Consider the following 17,510-nt stretch of genomic DNA (forward strand, 5'->3'; position numbering starts at 1 on the left):
CCCCCCCCCCCCCCGCAATGAGTGCCCCGCAGTTCTCTCAATTTCAATGATGGATTCTCTGGCGCGCAAGAAAACCTTAGTTAAAAACTCTAAACTTAAAAACAAAAAATAAGTGAAACAGCTAAAAGAGTGTATGTTGTTTAATTATCTAAAATGTAGCTCACGAAGAGACCTTTCTCCTCCGTTCGCTTGTAACATAGATCTGATACTCTAGAATTTTGAGATCACTTATACAATCACTTCACAGACGAGAGATATTTGCGATAAACCGCGGTAGCCTTGATTTACATAGGCAATAGGACACGCAATCTCGCGGCCACCAATCTTTTAACTGTACCAGTCATTGCGCCTCGGTCAATTAATCAATTCGCTATCTAACAACATGACTCAACTGCGAACGTAATTCGACGGAAACGTATTTTTATCTACGTGCGCGAGCGACGGAGAAATATAGGTACGCGCTCTCGGGATCTCTCTTCGGGATTGGTTAGCCGTGGCCTCGAGACATTGTTCAAGGCTCGTTGGCGAAGGTCCACGGTGAAATTATGACGTAATCTCAGAATCCAGAATGTGTACATAGAGAGCGGCTAAACGTTGGCGCATGCCGGACAGCGGATCGTAACGCGAGTCAATGGAATCCTCGTGTAGTAGGTACGACGGACTGCCGTTGAAGACTTCGCGGAATCTCGATAAGCGCGACACCGCATGCGACCGGTTATACATATTATTTATCGTTCTGCAAGCTATGCATCTTAATATCGCGTCGCAGACACGGCGATAAATTGCACACGAAATTTCATTCTGTTATGAAGCAAGTTCGTTCCACAATATTATTTTTATAATAATTATATAACATGTATATTTTTATTAGAAAAAAAAATTAATAATTTAATGTTTTTATTATAAGAAAATATCGCTTCCTCACGTCATTGACTTTCCGATCGCCCATCGTACTGTATTAGATGTCTCACCCTGTATACGATAGTCTTAAACCTTCATTCTGATTATATTTCCACGTGTAACAATCTATTTCACGGATTGATCTATATGAGATTCGGCAAAAGCGATGATGATACGTTTGTTAAAATTGAAGAGTCAGCGACGTTCATAGCGTATGACATCATGACATTAGGCGGAATGAAATAACTCGTCACCGAGTTACGCTTGGTGGAAAACATCGCTCGTTACGAGCGACACATTTTTAGAGAATAAAGCAACGGCTGTTTCAGTAGAGAAGTATTCACTAATTAACGTAAGAGCCTCGACTTGATTTCTGTCACAGCACAGCGACGACTATATATACATATATACACTTGAAAGTATCGTGGATTTCTGTTTTTATCAGCTAATTCCACCCACGCTGCTGAAAAATACGCGGCTATATAAATTCATCGTTATTAGAAATCGATTATAGTGACTTATGCACACGCTACGTTCGAACACGTGTGGTAGAAAATATCGCAACCTTGAACACAACTAAAACTTTCTCAAAATTGTAAAAATGCACAAATGAGATCATTCCGATCGATGTGGGATGAAGACAGCGATACGGGAAATATTTATTTTTAATAACCTAAGTAAGATACAGGCAAAATGCATTTAAATAATAAACGTAGATATTTAAAAATGTGGACATGAGGTAGAGAAGATTTTCTACGAAAGGAATCAGTAAAGGTAAATTTTTCACTTGGGGCTAGCATAAGAAATTAGTAAAGACACGGATTAAAAATGAAATCATTTTCTAACTCTATTCCGGTCTGTGTCACAACCGGTTTCTCAAGCCTCATCCTCCAGATAAGAAGCTTACCTCGTCCAAATTCTACCGTCTTACCGACTTGCTGCCGGCTCTCTCGTTTAAGAACAAAACAAAGTACTTGAACTTACTACTTCCTTATATGTTTCAAATTCAAGGCACCTAATGCTTTAATACTTTACGTAATAAGAAACACGAATAGTTTAGAAGAAACTGCAATTAACGAAATAGTCTGATATTCTCTACCTATCGACCTTCCTGTGCCCCGTGAAATCGCGCGCGCCCACTCGATATGGGACTTTTTTCTCTTTTCCGGAGAGGAACGCGTTCAGGATCTTCGGTACCGTGAACACACGGGCACGTGCGTTCCCCTACCTAGTAGTGCGCCGCTATACCTTCGCAGCAGCCTACGTCCGGGAGTAACCATGACCTTTGAGCCGCAACAATCGGCCGGCCGCTTCGTCTTAATGATCGTTTTGCATGCTAACGCGGTCGACGTGACGATCTGCGACAAAGGCGGTCATACTGTTGACGACTTCTCAGATGTCTAACAAATAGAACTCCGCAAGAGCCGTGCGTTCAAATGAGAACCTTTACAAACAGCATCGCCCTGTCTAGTTCAAATTACGAAACATTCAACAAAATATATTTAGAGCTGTAGATTTTTTAGCATTAACTTGTTTTTATCGCGATGTAATTAGCTCATTACACACACCCGCAAACGCTTCGGATTTCCGAAGAAAAGTGAAGTTACAAGCAAAAAGAGAAATAAAAATTCGTTCATGCAGAAAGTTTTTTTTTTGCCAAAGAAACTAACGTGACGCGTAAGAAGAGAGTGTCAAATGGGAGAGTACAGTTGTACCGAACCCCTCTCTCGCACTTTACGCACGCAATCGAAACTGCGAGCTGACATGCGGCGAAACGGTTGAATGCGAGCCCGTATATGCTATTAGATACCATGTATATACGAAGCCTATTATTTGCGATAATGCCATCCACTTCCCTCGTCTCGTGGCCAAAAATACGTATGTCGTGACAAACTAATGCGCACACCATGCAGTACCTTAATAAGTCTGAGTATTACGTGACACAGCAAATTTTTAAAACATGATAATATTGATTGATTCCTACATATATAATTACGTTTTGATCAGTACAATACCGTGATATATATGGAAAAAAAAATATTTCCATTATATCATTAATAAAATATCATTTCTTCGATTTTGCGATCAAAATTCTCTATGTTTTTAATATGCATGTTAGGAACGTCGAATTGCAAAAAACAACAGTTTTTTGCAACGTATAAATTAGTATGAAATTACTAGACAAATATCCGGTATCAAAAGAGACATATTCCCTGATGTCAAATTGAAGCACTGAGAATGATGTGAATTTAAACAACTTTCTTACTATTGCCTCACAAAGTTTAAGCGATAATTTTCAACAGTAAATATAAATTCTAAAGAATTTCTTTCAGATTATTATGTTTATCTGTTATTATCATTACCCGCGTTTAGATAAAATAAATTGTAATTCGCAATCGTGAAAAAAGAAATGTATTAGAAAACTCGACGAGAAAACAAATTAACTACTACAATTGTAGTTTTTAAACGTCAATTAAATTTCTTTCATATTTACATCGTAGATAAGAAAGGAAAGTCATCAAATCAGGTTTGTTCAAATTTCAAATGACACCAGTTTCTAAGCGTATCATATCCACATCGCTCCTCCGTGCTTCCCATCAACAAAAAACTCATCAATCTTACCTGTTTTCCGGCGCGTGGCAGCGTCTCCACGTTGGTACCGCCGACCACGGGGGCCTTTTCCGATCCGCCGTTCTGCTGGTTGACGTTTATGTTGGCGTTAACATTGGCGTTAACGTTATTGGCGTTGTCGGTGACGTTTCTGTTCATGTTCGCTCCGGTAGTAACGTTGCCGGCGCCGCCACCGCGCTTTCCCTCCTCGCCTGTCATCCTTCGGCCGCTCTGTCGATTCACCCTCTCGTTGTCTCACACTTCCTCTTCACCCTCGCCACCGCCGCCACCGCCACCGCCGCCGTCGTCCTCACCGCCTCCGTTCCGCTTGTACTTCCGCTCGTTAATTCTCAACTTCGGTCCACGGCTGGGAATCCCGATATCTGTGCGGCCGATCGAGAACCGATCAGAGACGTGTGAATCAAAGCGCAGACTGTGACGGATGACGCTTAACCGATAACGTGTAATTTATTTCAACCCCTCGACGTGGAGTTTTTGTTTCCCCCACCGAAAGGACGCGGAAGGACTAGGTTATTGATAAATGAAATTTGATTTTTATTGGCGAGAATGGCGCACAATGGTTATTAGCGGAAAGCTCGAGTTTCGCAATGTTTCGAATTAAGATAAGTTGCCCTACAGGGCTTACTTTAAACGCAATCTCATGTTTGAAGTAGATCTGAAATTATGGACTCGATTCGTCGCGCTTTCGCGAATGTCTCTCACTGTTAAAAAATTCCCGTGGACGATAAAATAAAATATCGAGCATGCAGTGTTACGGAATTCCATCGGACCAAATTACTTTGGTTGTTCTTCGAGGAACGCTATTTTTAGTCTCCACGAAACGATACGGGTGGTATAACCGTACATGACGAAACGGTTCACAAGCGCATTGTGAGCACCATCATCCCGTTCGCTATTTGCCGAGGTGGAGGAAGGCAAGCGGAGCCTCGCCCGAAGTGCAATCTTACCGCTAACATCACCAAACAACATAAAGATCCGAAGTTACAGCTCAGAGATGAGGAGCGTCTTTCAGACGTCCTCGACCACATTATTGGGACATTCGTGTTGTTTGGGATGCACCTTTATTCAGAACACTGTATAACGTCACGATTCTTCCTTTCTCACAAGTGAGCCGCGTTCGAATAATCATCGTCTGACAGAACAATCGTAAAAGCAAAAATCGGGCTTTCCGAGCTTTTGGGCGGGAACGCGGATCACAAGATCGCGGGCTGTCTGTTGAGGGCTAAAGGACGAATGAAGGGTCCTAATGTCATATCGTCGCGTAACACGGTACCGCGCGTCGTCACGTTCGCGTCGGGGCGATATAGTGGAACAATGTAATTTACAAGAGGAGCCGCGGGAACCCTCGCGAGAAAACGCAACGCGAGCGGTAAGCCCGCACGGTCGACGGTAGAACCACCGGGAAAATCGATTCGAGCGTGTCCGTTCGAGGCACTGCGCGCCTCTCCGAGCCGCGGCGATAAAAGCGACCGTCGTTTACGGCTTGAACGCCCGAGGACGAATCTTAGCAGACTTTCCGAAATTCAAAATAGCGCATGTTTTTCTCTTTTCCCTTTTCTTTCGCCTGCGCGTCTTCGTTTAAGCCCCCCCGTGTCGTCCGTTTCCGGTGCGCATTCGGTACGTTCCAAACGGTCGCCCATATGTTTTAGTACATGATTTTATCATTTTTTAATTCCTATTTTTTCTATGCTTAAATAACAGTTTATGAACGAAAGAAATAAATCTAGAAAGAAAGAAAGATAGGGAAATTCAATTAATTTTACATTATATATATATTAATTAGAGATGAATTCCAAAAATAAAAAGAATCAAGAATATGATGATAATATATTCATAGAACGTAAATTACAAATAAACATTTAATGGAGAACTGACAACTATTAAATTGGTGGTTCAAAATTATATTTTACCTCGGAATACCTCTTGTAACACGATTATTTAATCACACTAACGTAGAAAATTTTTAACGAATCGTGACAGACGGAAAATTAAGGTGATCAAACTGAAAAATCGAGAGAGACGATTGTCACGTTTGTAATTTCGGTTAGACACGGTACAATTTTGCATCGACGGAAAATTGATACTTGTAGTAAACACGCCGCCCTGCGATTGATACCGCGAAATAAAATCTCTAATGGCAAACATTTATAAATGTTCCGGGTCGTCGGCGATCGGATCGAACCGGATTGCGCGAGGCGCGACTGGTCATCGATGGGAAACAGGAAAACCTAGAGAACGCGCAAAACGATGGTACACGTCCCGCAATTACTAAACCGGGATTCCACTGGCGTTTCTACGCACACGCATACGCGCACGCATATACATACATATGTATATAAAATATATATATACATATATATATCTGGTATTCTTTAAAAAAAAAAAATATATATATATATATGAGTATATATACATGAATGTACATGCATATATATATATATATATATACATATATATATAAATCTAATACATTAGCGTCGAGACGGCGTCGCGCGGGCCTGGCTCCTCGGCGTGGTACATTTCGCGTGCGATCGATCTCTCGAACCCTTTTTCCCGCACTTCGGCCGAGTTTGCCGTGGTTCGATGACGCGCGGCGCCTTGAATCCGCACGATTATCGAGCGATTACGTTCGAACGCTACCCTAACGCGCGAGCGGTCGTAAAAAGGGAGCAGCAGACAAAGAGAAAGAGAAAGATAGACGAAAGGGAAAGAGGGAGAGAGAGATAGAGAGCACTAACCGGAGGGGCTCGCATATGCAGGGTTGCGCGCGCGGCGGATACCTTTAAGTTCGCTAGACCGTCATCCACCGCGATATTCAACGGGACACTCTTCCCATCGAGCGTGTATATCTTCTCCACTTGTCAAATCACACGCCGCGCCGTCATCTTTCGCTCTTGCGCCACTTCACCAGCGTTTTCGCGTCTCCTCTTCACATCGACCGGCTGCTGCGGACCGCGCGCGCACACGTATATACGACTCCGAAGATCCGCGCGACGAGGAAAGCACCGAGCGTAACGCGACCGCCCTCCCGAATACTCCGCACGGCTTTGATCGCCGCCGCCGCCGCCGCCGCTGTCATCGATGGCGACGCCGCGCACGCCGCGACATCTGCCGGCAGTGTAGCGCGACACGAGTCGCCATCTTTTTTCAACACACCGGAAACCGGAAGCTTCGCGAAGCTCTTATTAATTAAACGATAGACAGCGCGAAACACAAATATTGACTACTTAATTTTTTTCGTTTAAAAAATTTTTATATCACATCAATACTAAAATGATTTTAATTTACAAAAATATCAATATAAGCGAGAGAAAGGTATAATCCGCAAACGAATTAGATAAATACTGTAACAGTTTTGCAACAAGCTTATAATTTATAATAAATTTAAATGTATAGTTAAGTTTTTAAATTATTTCAATAAGAGAAGAAATATTAATCCCTCCTCTTTGAGGTAAAAAGGAGTACAAAACTATTGAATTCAATTTTTCACAATTTGTATTCTTTAAAAGTAAATGTTGTTGCGGTATATACAAATTTGCAAATAAATTTTATTATCACCAACAATTGATTTTAACACAATTTTCCAAGGGTAATACTTATATTTATATGTATATATATATATATATATATATATATATATATATTCTATATATTGTGTAACATATATAGAATTACCAATATAAAATATTAGTTGATTGTAAAAAATTATCTACTTATATCTGTATCTACTAAATGTACCATTTCATTAAGAATATAACTCAAAAGCTAGAACATTAGAGATAGATTAATAATGTTTAATGAATAATGAACATCATTATATCATGAATGGTACAATGTACAACTCAACCCGTACAGAAAAAAATGTGTGATATTTTATATGCACAAAGATTATATTCCTTTGGTTTATTCGATCTTTCGTTTTAAACAACTTCAAAAATAAATGATGTAATACAGATAGTATGTTTTCGTTTTCGAAATATTTCTCTGCAATCAAATGTGGCGTAAACGTGTGTTAATACATTTACAAATTAATACGTTGTCTGTTTCTAATTTTATAATAAAAATGTTATTTTAATATTAATAATGTTACAATTGTTACAAATACTATTCATTATTATATCGTTTTTTTTTTAATAATACATCATTTACAGAAGAGGTCTCGTACCCCTGTGTATACAGTTAAAATGTTACAATTACAAGTAAATGATAATTTAGTGTTTAATTTGTGTTATCCTAATGTCACATGAAATTACAATTGACGTATGGTTTACGTAAAAATGTATTACTAATTTATCCATTGAAATAAAAATACCTACGTAAAGTTTGCAGAGTTCATAAGATATTAGCTTATTCTACAGTCTAAGTGCAGTAAAATATCTATTGTTCAGCAATTCTATTGTATAATTAACAGAACGAACAATGAAATGTCAGGCGCTTTCAAAAATTGTCACCCATGTTTTAGATATATAATAAATGATAACGCAATAAACATGAATCTTCGCTAATTTACATGTATGTAATAAAATAAGAAATTTGATTACATATTGAAAATAATATATTAACGTACAAATGCATTTTCTGTCGTAAAGTAAATTAAAAATAATTCGACATGCAAGAGTTAATTATGCTTGACATCAACTTCTTCAATTTCTTTCATCCATATATAATATTTTTCTGAGGCTAAAGATAGTCTTAACGATTTTTAGCACGTTGCGTTGCAGCTACCTTTTTCGTTCTCTGCACGCTGTTAGTACATCCGTCAATCTTTTCGTGTCTCTCAAGTTGTTTCTTATTATAAAAGCGCGTACCACAGATATTACATTTTAACTTGGAATTTGTGCCATGATGCATCATAGTGTGGTATTCTAAACCTACTCTGTCAGAAAATACCTTGCCACAAAAATAGCACACATTATGCTTATGTCCAGCCGTATGACCACGATAAGTTTTAAGTTTCACAAGTTTCAAGCATATATTACAACTCACTAAGTTATCAGCACCGTTAAAATGTATTGTGTATTTATGGTAAGAGAGATTCTTATTACTTGAATAAGCCTTTTTACATTTATGGCAGGGAAAACCATAGCCTAAATGATAAGCTTCGTGATAAGCCTTCGTCGAAGCTGGAGTCTTCCTATTGCAAGATTTACAAACCAAATCGTTGTGTTCCGTATGCAAATGGTTATTTCGTACTTTTTCGGTTATGAATCGTTCGCCACATTTATAACAATGATACGCACAATCAAAATGTTTGGTTTTCACATGGTCATCAAATTCGTTATAATTATTCAGTATCTCTTTACAACAGAAACATGGCAAATGTAATGAAAATTCATTATATGATTTACCTTCTTTAACAGTACACTGGTGATTATCAAATGACTTTATCGTGCTAAACTGTTCTTTACAAAATCCGCACATCAATGAATTAAACGGCATCGCACAGACTTTCGTTCCATCATAAGAGCGATCCAACTCCACTTTGGAATACAGACGTCGTTTATTTGCAGATCGTAATTGCCGCTTGTTTTCTTGACGTATTTCTTGGTTTCCAATCTGGTTATTTTCCTTGTACGTTTCTTGATCTTTAATTTTATCTTGTTTTTTATATTTTTTATTCCTATCTTCTATGTTCCCAGATTTACGTATCTGAAGAACATCGAGAACGTCTTGACACATTTGAGTCAATGGAACGACTTTACCGAGAACTTTTCCATCTGTTGTATCATCATTTTGCCGTTTGCCATCTCTTTGTGTAATCATCTGCTTCGTTCTATCATTTTCATTAGAAGCGGTTTGTACATCATCTTCAATATCGATGATCACATCCTCGTCTATATCTTGTAATTTCAGAATGCTATGATTTTTACTGTATTTAGATGATTCAAATATATCTAATATTTGCTGCTTAGATGCCTTAGTAAAATCTTTGGTGTTATTAGATGTGTGAGACATAGTGTCTTCTTTAAGATGAGTTTCAGATCTTTGGGATTTGTCTTCATCATCTTTGCCAACTATCTCATAGGAATCGTTTCGTTTTTTGATTGTTATATTAATGCCAATACCAGAATCTCTATCACTGCTGGCCCTAGTGCTCTGTGTTGTATTATCTTCAATTTGATATAATTCACAATTCTTTTTATGAATGAACAACGTATGAGGATTTCGAAATGATCTTCCACATAAACAAATAGTTTCGTTATTTTTATTGATTCTTTCACTATATCGAGTAGCTCGATTGGAAAATGACATGTTTTTATTTAAAAATTTTTTGCGCTTAGAATTATTTAACTGCAATGTATCGTTTTCATTAATTTCGTTTGCATTCTTTGCAATAATATCAGTTGATTTTGCGGAAGACTGCAATAATCTACATTTCTTGTTGAATGGTGAATTAAAATATCTACATTTGAATTTATGAAAATTGTCTTTAGTTTCTCCACGTAGTCTGTGAATGCGTTTGTGTTTGTACAGACTATGGGGAGATGAATACATTCCCAAGCAAATGTCGCATTTGTATGAACGAACGATACTGGGCGGATTCTGAATATGTGCATAGCGTTCATTATTTAGCTTAAGTTTCTTCCTACCATAAGACAATGTATATTTTCTCTTCCTGCCTCTGGGCGGTCCACGAGTATCATTATCATTGTCCATTATAAGAAATCCATCTTCATTCGTTTTTGCCGTTTTGTTCTCTCCAGATGTCTTGGTCTCATTTAATAATGATGATTCTAGCTGTTCCATCATACTTGAAGAACCTCCAATTTTATGATAATTAATTAAATGTTTTCTTAAAGACAGTACTCTTAGCTGACATAATGTACATTTGACAAATTTTGCAATAGGCGGTGAAGTAATAGTTTTAATACCGGTAAGTTTTATCTTTGCACTTTTTTCACTTGAATCTCTGTTATCATAAAGCTTTTCAGAATTGTCAGTTTCTTTGTCGATTGAAGGAATTTGACTAGCTCTAGTAAAATTCTTTTTATTCAAAGCACGTTTCCAACGTCTACGTTGAATAAGTAAGGGAATAACAACTCCATGTACTCTTTCTGAATGCTTTCTTAAGGATCGTCTTTCCATGTACTGCTTACCGCAGGTAATGCAAGGATATAACTTTCTTGTCCTTTGGACAGAAAACTTGAAAGGTAGTGGCACTGTATTATCACTTCTTAATCTAGGTTGATTCCTGACATATGATACAGATTGTTTAACCTCACTCGAACATTCCGCTTTCTCTTCCTCGTTCTCTTCGTTCTTCTCATCTTCATTTTTATCGCAATCATCAGTCAGCGCGTCTGTTGGCTTGTCAGTGTGTACTGTACTCCTTATCAATTGCAATGTTTCCCAAATTTTATCACATCTCTCCAACAAGACGATTGGATCCTTTATCATAGGTATGGACACCGGAATGTGTAGTGCTGGGGTAATGTCATCCTGTAATAGAAAATATATAATTTTTAAATGACATATTTTTTGTTTATCTTTCCTACATCTTAACATAAAACATAAATTAAAGTAAAAAGGAACCTAGCATTATGATCATACGGTACAAGATTCAGAGATATAACCAAAAAATCAGTGATGGGAATTTTCTAGCAAAAAGCTAATAATTTTCATAACAATTAGATTCTCGTGTATCAAACGTCAGCTTATTAATAAGTGACAGTGAATAACAATAAATAACAAATTCAAGCGTATAAAAATATAAATTACTGATAATCAAATCGTACCTAACCAACAAAAACGTGAAAAACGCGGTAAAATAGTGACTAACACGAGACGATAGCATTTTCGATATTTCTTTTTCTCTAAAAATGCAACATTTTTTTCGAGAATTTGAATCATGAGCACTTCGACATAGTAAATAATGGGATTGGCGAATTCTAAGCAAATTCGTTGATTGCCACACTCACAAACTCCAATGAGTCGTTCTCGTCAGTCGCATTGGTCAAGCCGGCGTCTGCCGTGTCTGGTAAGTCCGGCTCCGACTTGCACTGGATCGGGAATTCAGGTAGATCCTCGAGACTGGGAGGCGGTATCGGTGTCATCGCATCATTGCTCTCGTCTCCGCGGACGGCGCGGACGTTCGCGGCATCGTCGGCCATCCTGGGACAGGGTGCGATCTGTGGGAAAACAGACCGTGTTTGGTTTGAATCCCCTTTGAAACGACGTGACTGCGTTCACGTTGGCAGTGCTGCTTGCAGCTTGGTGCTGGTGCCACTTGCCAGTGTTGCGAGCTGCCTGCGGACTGTTGCTGGCTGGCCTGGCCTGGCTGACCGACAGCTGGGCTTGGGCGAATGGGGCGAATCACGGCGTCTTTCTTAGACCCTACTGCACACCTCTTTCTCTCGCGCCACTCGGCACGATCGCTACGACGATAGTCCTTCTCTTTTTGGAGCACGACACGACCCTTCACCGTCCTTTCCTCGTACGTGTCTTCTCCTATCTATTCTTGTTGGACAGGAGGAACGCGTTTGTCTGCTGAGCCTCTCAACCCGACCCAACTCGACTACTATCGAAGCTGGTGGCAGTGCTGGACAGGCAGCATTGGCCTGATGGGGACTGACGGGCACCTCGATACCTATTTGGGATTGTTCGCTTCGTTCGTATTTTCGTTCATCTTATGCCTTACACAATTAATTTTAATTATATTCAAGCTTTAGAGGGAAGGAGAAGATAGAGACAAGGTGTAGACAGTATAATTAAAACAAACGGGCTTACAATTAGTGTATTAATAAGTGTATATATAATGAATCAATCAGGAATTGCCCTTCAATGTAATCCAGTTGCAAAGACTAAGTCAGACGAGTCATTAGTCTCTAAAAATTCCTTTAATCCGATCACATATCATCTCGATATTAACAGATAACACAGCACAATGCGTAATTAACAAATTATGTTGGGAAAAAGCATCAGTAAGACAGAATGGGATCGGTAGAATGGGAAGTTTTTTTTTTAAGAGCGCGATAACTCCCGCAATCTTGCGTTTTAATTGAAATACCCATTATATGTATATATATCCTAAAAATATCAAATCGACGTGTAAACAACTTTGAAAATTCGTAAGTTCAGTGGGATTCCCAAATTGCTTTAAAAACGATTAACGAAATGTTTATCATTAAAATTAGAATCACACAATTAGTGGATATATCCGGCATGTCTCAAATCCTCGTCAGCTGTTACAATTACATGCTAATAACGTTTCCAAATCGACCTGAGAGAAGATATCTCGGATAGAAAAGGGACGCTATGAAAGTCAATTAGTGATGACTCATCAAAAGTGCAATCCGATCTCACAAAGCTCTTCATGTATTAATTTAACTAGCCCAGTATTTACTAAGGTTTCCAAGACCAGCTGAGAACCATCTCAAGTTCCCCGCCTGGATTGATTTAAAGAAATGTCAATCTAAATCAAATATTATCAACTTTCCATTTAATTTATTAACAACGGTAAATAATCAGAATTGTTTAACAAAAACAGGCAAATTAATTATTTTAGCGTTGACGTTGATTCGTTAAACTATCCGTTACTAGATTAGATTGATCCTTAAATTATCCGTTAGAATTATCTCGTGAAAAATTACTGAAAAAATTGTTAAAATTGAATTATTAAAAATATATATATACATTTTCTTATTTCCAATTAATGCTCTGTCTATACATACTACACTTTGATATCATTGAGAGAAAACTAAGGAATATCGATCGGACTTGAGGATGTCGTCCGTGAACAGGCTTCCTTATGCATCTCACCAAAGATATGGGCAAATTATGTGAATTTTAATATTCTCAAGTTTCCCACGACAGTGTTGTGCATTTCGTGATTGACGAATGTTCCACAATGAGAAAATATATTTTCTTATTATGGAACATTCTATATTTTTCTAAAAAACTTCTTTTTTTGTCAAATACGATTAAGCAATGGGTCTTTATGGTCACCGTTCCGCCACTGCGCACTATTACGTGATTGGACGGTGTAGACTTAAGAACCTAGGGCGAGTCCAAGTTTGGAGATAAGGCTGCATTCTTGTTGAATTTACGTATATCTCGATTTTTGTTACGAATCATTCGTATATGCTTGTATCCAGATTCGCCCATGGCGAGGTACCCGTGCAATATGATTTCCACGAAATTATGTAACGAAATACAGCTGTTCTACGTAACATAACCCATGCCTGCGATATCGTCATCTGCGTACGAAACTTGGGACTCTTAAAATATGCGTAATACGCGTACAGATTACAATCTATGGCACGATTCGATATCATACCGATAAGATGTTTATGATTTATTGCTAGAAACGTAATTGTTTACCTGAGTAGAGAGAGACTCCGATCGGTTATGGTCGATTCCGTATGCTGGCCTGTTGTACAACGTACTCGGCGTATTCCGACTTCGCCACTAGATCCTAAGCAGACTGTCGCGTGGCGTCAGCGTCCATTCCCTTTGCAGTAGACTCATGCGCACAATAAGAAATTCTTGGACGATGAAAATACGTGTAACCAAATAGCACCTATTCGAAGAATCGAGAATTAAGAATGAATAAAAAAGATGATGAATGCGAGCGTTCCCAACCAACCGGACTAGTCTATCTACTTTTACCTGTGGCACACAAAGGATTAAGACCTCGTTTTACCTCGGTCTGCTGTTTCGGCACCTTTATTATTATGATGATTCCCCGCGTAGGGCTAGATACCCAAGAATTTGGCGAATTGGGCGATGATTTAACGGAAAAAATTGCGCTAGAAAAACCCGTCAACTTGATCTTGTCGATACAAACATCACGGCAAAACCGCCTGTTTTCACGTGTTTACATATTTGCCTACACACGATAGTCCTTGTGCCAAAAAGTACCTTAGCAAGAGTTTGTGATAAGCAATGACTAGCTTGCAGCACTTCGATTGCTGACTTTACAGTCGCTCGCAAAATTTACTAACCCGTTCTAGACAATTGGGACGCATTTGATTCTCGTTAAATCTTGCTTCAGCCAATGTTTTCCCAAAGCTGTTTTCATTTTACAAGGGGAATGAGTTTCTTGATCAAGGTTAGAGGGTCATCTCGGACGCTTCTAGACTGTTCGGGTTTTCCGATCAGAATCTAAAGTTACATATTCAAATTTATGTAATATAACTGATCAAATTTTTGTAACCGCATCGTGGTTATTATAAAAAAAGGTTCTTATTTTACAATATATCAACTGTAGACCTAAAAGGTCAGGTTGCAGGAACCTGTTAGAACAAGCCGAATATTGTGTCATTTCTCGTTCTCCCTAATAAGAGCAAGTAATAATTAAGGTTAGGAGAACTCTAATAAAGGAATATTGAATAGCAATTTTAGTTAAATAAAATCAGGTCTTTCTAATTAATAAACATTAGAAGCGAGGACAAGCGTAATAATGGAAAATCGTATAAACCGCGGAATTAAGCGTGCAAACGGACAATCAATTGATAGCCCGTTTTAGACCGGTAAGTCGGTCCAGCCCACATGAGTAATCGCGGATAAGCGTATGTAATTTGCTTTCATACGTAACATACAGCACAATAGCGTGATGCCGTGGCCTCAGGTTCGCGGAATAAGTGACTATATCCATCTTGTTGCCGCGCGAGCTTCGGATTCTCTCTGTTGTAAGTTACATATTGTGAATATGATGGTGGTCATCATCCGATTGAGAGATCGAAATCGGGACGGGCACAACAAGGCCGATGTTGTTTACATTAGCGCGTGCAGGCCCAGGCTTGATTCCTTGATAAAATTGTGCCACTAACAAGATCGTCATGCTATGCACTTCCGCCGGAGGATACATATAAAACCGCACGCGCTTCAATACCCGCACGCAGAGTGGTGTTGTTTGTCCGATTGCAAAAATGCGGCTATTCTCAGGTGTCTTGTTGCCGCTGCTGCTGCTGCTCCTTACCTGCCAGCTCGCTACGCCGACACCGATTTTCGACAGAGGTGGTGTACATTGTAGTTGTTTATAAGTGCTAAATTAATTACATCCTGCAGTACAGAGAAAAATTAAGTGCAGGATTGAAATAATGGATATTATATAGCTGAGTGTATTTAAGTTTCTTAAATGAAAGTTCTTGAAATGAATTGTTGCCTCGAATCTTTCGAAAGAAAAAATAAAAGGATGTAATGTCGCAGTTTCCAGTTTCAAAGAGAATGTTAAATCTAATCTAGTGCATCCAAGTTGTTTCTTAAATTTAGTGAAAATTTAGTTCAATATTTAAACAAATATGTATACATATATTTGATATTTATAACATCAATGATTGTAATTAAATGTTCAAGATCCTTGGAAGTACGTCAATTTTTATAAAATAATATAAATTTAAAAAGAATTTAACATGGTTACAATGAAACTGTACTGTTCGATTGCATATGACTAATCCTGCTACAAATCTAATAAATTTTCAAAATTTTGTAAATACTTGTCGCAGATGGAACAGGTCGGTCAGCTGGATTCGGAGAAACAGTACGAGATTGGTTTAAAATGCTCAAGGATCGAATCGTGGGAAAATGGCAAGAATGGTTCGGCGGAGATGGTCCATCCCCGAGCTTATCACCGCAGGATATTTTGAACATCGATAAGAACATACAGAGTCGAGTATCGGGTTATCCAGGCTTCTTCTTAGATTTGTGTACGCAAAGTTCGATAACATGAAACTTGGAGTCATATTCGTAGCGTTCCTCTTTAAAGTCTTTGTCGCGTAGTAAACCTGAAACTCGTGCTGGATGTTAAATCACAGTTTATGCTTCGCTACGGAACATAATTGAACATATCGCGATTTCGACGGTTTACGTCAACTTACGTGATGCGTCACTCGCAAATGTCGTGCAAAAGATACAATTACAGCATATAGTATCGCATATAGCTTTCAAAGGCTTCCAATCGCATCCTACCAGGTGGCTTCTAGATGATACTGATTTAACTTTCCCATTTTATCAATTTTCTTTCATATCAATAGCTAGGCTATCATTCGATCCAAAACGAGATTGGGGCGTCCGGGTTGGTAACTGGTACATCATCCGGAAAGTTACAGACAGTTACGGGGACAGTGATTCGGACGAGTGGGACCTGAAGCCATTGTTCCCGGGTCTGCCCACACCTTCTTGGGTCGATTGGACGCCTGACTTTCGCAGATTACCAACCGAAATTCCGGGAACTACGCAATCTCCAACGACCACTCCGAGACAGACGACTGTTACTCCAACGCAATCAGTCTTAACTTCTACCGAATCAACTGTACCTACTACCGAGGTGACTTCTACCGAATCGAGTCCACTTACTACCCAATTAATTACAACTTCCACAGAGCCGATTGTAACGTCAACTGAAGAAATTCTGACTCCTAGTGAATCTGTTGTAGTGAACAGTGAACCAGCCGCAGCACCTACTGAATCTATGTTAACATCTACCGAGGCAATTACCGAACCAACTACTGTTCCGTCAATTGAGTCTACTATCCATTCCATCGAACCGATACCGTCTGTTGACAATGAGCCGATTTCTGTTGAGTCGATTGAAACATCTGAGTCTATCGAATCTACTGAAGTCATGACGCCCACTGACGAATTAACGACTATTACGACTACTACCGAATCACCTGTAACGTCCACCGAAATTTTACCCTTCAATAAGCGAGTAGAAGAGAATGAGACCGTCGATAAACGAACCACAAAGAAACCTCGTCCAGCATCTGCCGAAGTCATAACGTTTTAAAAACAGATTGCATATTATTAGAAAATAAAAAATTCAGATATATGTCTTGGTTCAATCTTATTAAAAATAATTTTAAAATATATGAATTATAAATATATATTGAGTAGAAAAAAGTAATTAAATTTTATGAATATTAATCGTTCTATGCAGATAATCTGAAATTTTGATTTCTTTGTGGGGATAATAACGCATTAAATAAATACAATTCTTTAACTAGGCATTCTCACGAGATGTCAAGAAAAATGTGACA

The 17,510-nt window shown here is 38.7% G+C and overlaps 3 protein-coding genes across 19 annotated transcripts in view; 1 reads left to right on the plus strand and 2 right to left on the minus strand.

Annotated features, from left to right (window-relative positions):
* LOC105451635 (ankyrin-3-like) overlaps positions 1-6,532 on the minus strand; it is an 85,845-nt gene extending 79,313 nt beyond the window's left edge. For 9 of the 13 annotated variants that reach the window (XR_974607.1, XR_974603.1, XM_011692244.1 and 6 more), the window contains exon 1: positions 3,523-3,744. Coding sequence is in view for 10 of the 13 variants with exons in the window: in XM_011692244.1 (XP_011690546.1) it covers positions 3,523-3,729 (207 nt within the window). In the remaining 3 variants the exon portion in view is untranslated. Of the gene's footprint in view, positions 1-3,522; positions 3,894-6,311 lie in introns of those variants that run through there. The other 4 variants (XM_011692335.1, XR_974613.1, XM_011692317.1 and 1 more) reach the window with 4 other exon arrangements.
* A 781-nt stretch (positions 6,533-7,313) lies between these two features.
* On the minus strand, positions 7,314-13,933 carry LOC105451738. 2 transcript variants are annotated; one of them, XM_011692393.1, is made up of 3 exons: positions 13,852-13,933; positions 11,451-11,660; positions 7,314-10,971 (listed from the first exon to the last, which is right to left on the minus strand). In XM_011692393.1, exons 2-3 carry the CDS (start codon positions 11,640-11,642, stop codon positions 8,224-8,226), a joined length of 2,940 nt encoding a protein of 979 aa, XP_011690695.1. In that variant the 5' UTR covers positions 11,643-11,660; positions 13,852-13,933; the 3' UTR covers positions 7,314-8,223. The 2 variants fall into 2 exon arrangements, with proteins under 2 accessions (XP_011690695.1, XP_011690688.1); XM_011692386.1 differs by lacking the exon at positions 13,852-13,933 and adding an exon at positions 11,763-11,837.
* Positions 12,051-17,302, plus strand: LOC105451720 (zonadhesin-like). 4 transcript variants are annotated; one of them, XM_011692374.1, is made up of 3 exons: positions 12,051-12,139; positions 15,978-16,178; positions 16,506-17,302. In XM_011692374.1, exons 2-3 carry the CDS (start codon positions 16,031-16,033, stop codon positions 17,258-17,260), a joined length of 903 nt encoding a protein of 300 aa, XP_011690676.1. In that variant the 5' UTR covers positions 12,051-12,139; positions 15,978-16,030; the 3' UTR covers positions 17,261-17,302. The 4 variants fall into 4 exon arrangements, with proteins under 4 accessions (XP_011690676.1, XP_011690650.1, XP_011690658.1 ...); XM_011692348.1 differs by lacking the exon at positions 12,051-12,139 and adding an exon at positions 15,321-15,489; XM_011692356.1 differs by lacking the exon at positions 12,051-12,139 and adding an exon at positions 15,321-15,489 and having other exon boundaries at positions 16,575-17,302.
* The last annotated feature ends 208 nt before the right edge of the window (positions 17,303-17,510 follow it).

Source organism: Wasmannia auropunctata, unplaced genomic scaffold (assembly GCF_000956235.1).
Source record: "Wasmannia auropunctata unplaced genomic scaffold, wasmannia.A_1.0 LD336106.1, whole genome shotgun sequence".
Lineage (NCBI taxonomy): Eukaryota > Metazoa > Arthropoda > Insecta > Hymenoptera > Formicidae > Wasmannia > Wasmannia auropunctata.

Bases quoted from the DNA above. Each gene is read 5' to 3' on its own strand.
- LOC105451738 (XM_011692393.1), bottom strand. From the start codon at position 11,642: ATGGCCGACGATGCCGCGAACGTCCGCGCCGTCCGCGGAGACGAGAGC. The intron at 10,972-11,450 runs GTGAGTGTGGCA...TTTCTATTACAG, and splicing joins AGAACGACTCATTGGAGTTT to GATGACATTACCCCAGCACT.
- LOC105451720 (XM_011692348.1), top strand. From the start codon at position 15,402: ATGCGGCTATTCTCAGGTGTCTTGTTGCCGCTGCTGCTGCTGCTCCTT. The intron at 15,490-15,977 runs GTGGTGTACATT...TACTTGTCGCAG, and splicing joins GACACCGATTTTCGACAGAG to ATGGAACAGGTCGGTCAGCT. The intron at 16,179-16,505 runs GTACGCAAAGTT...TCATATCAATAG, and splicing joins AGGCTTCTTCTTAGATTTGT to CTAGGCTATCATTCGATCCA.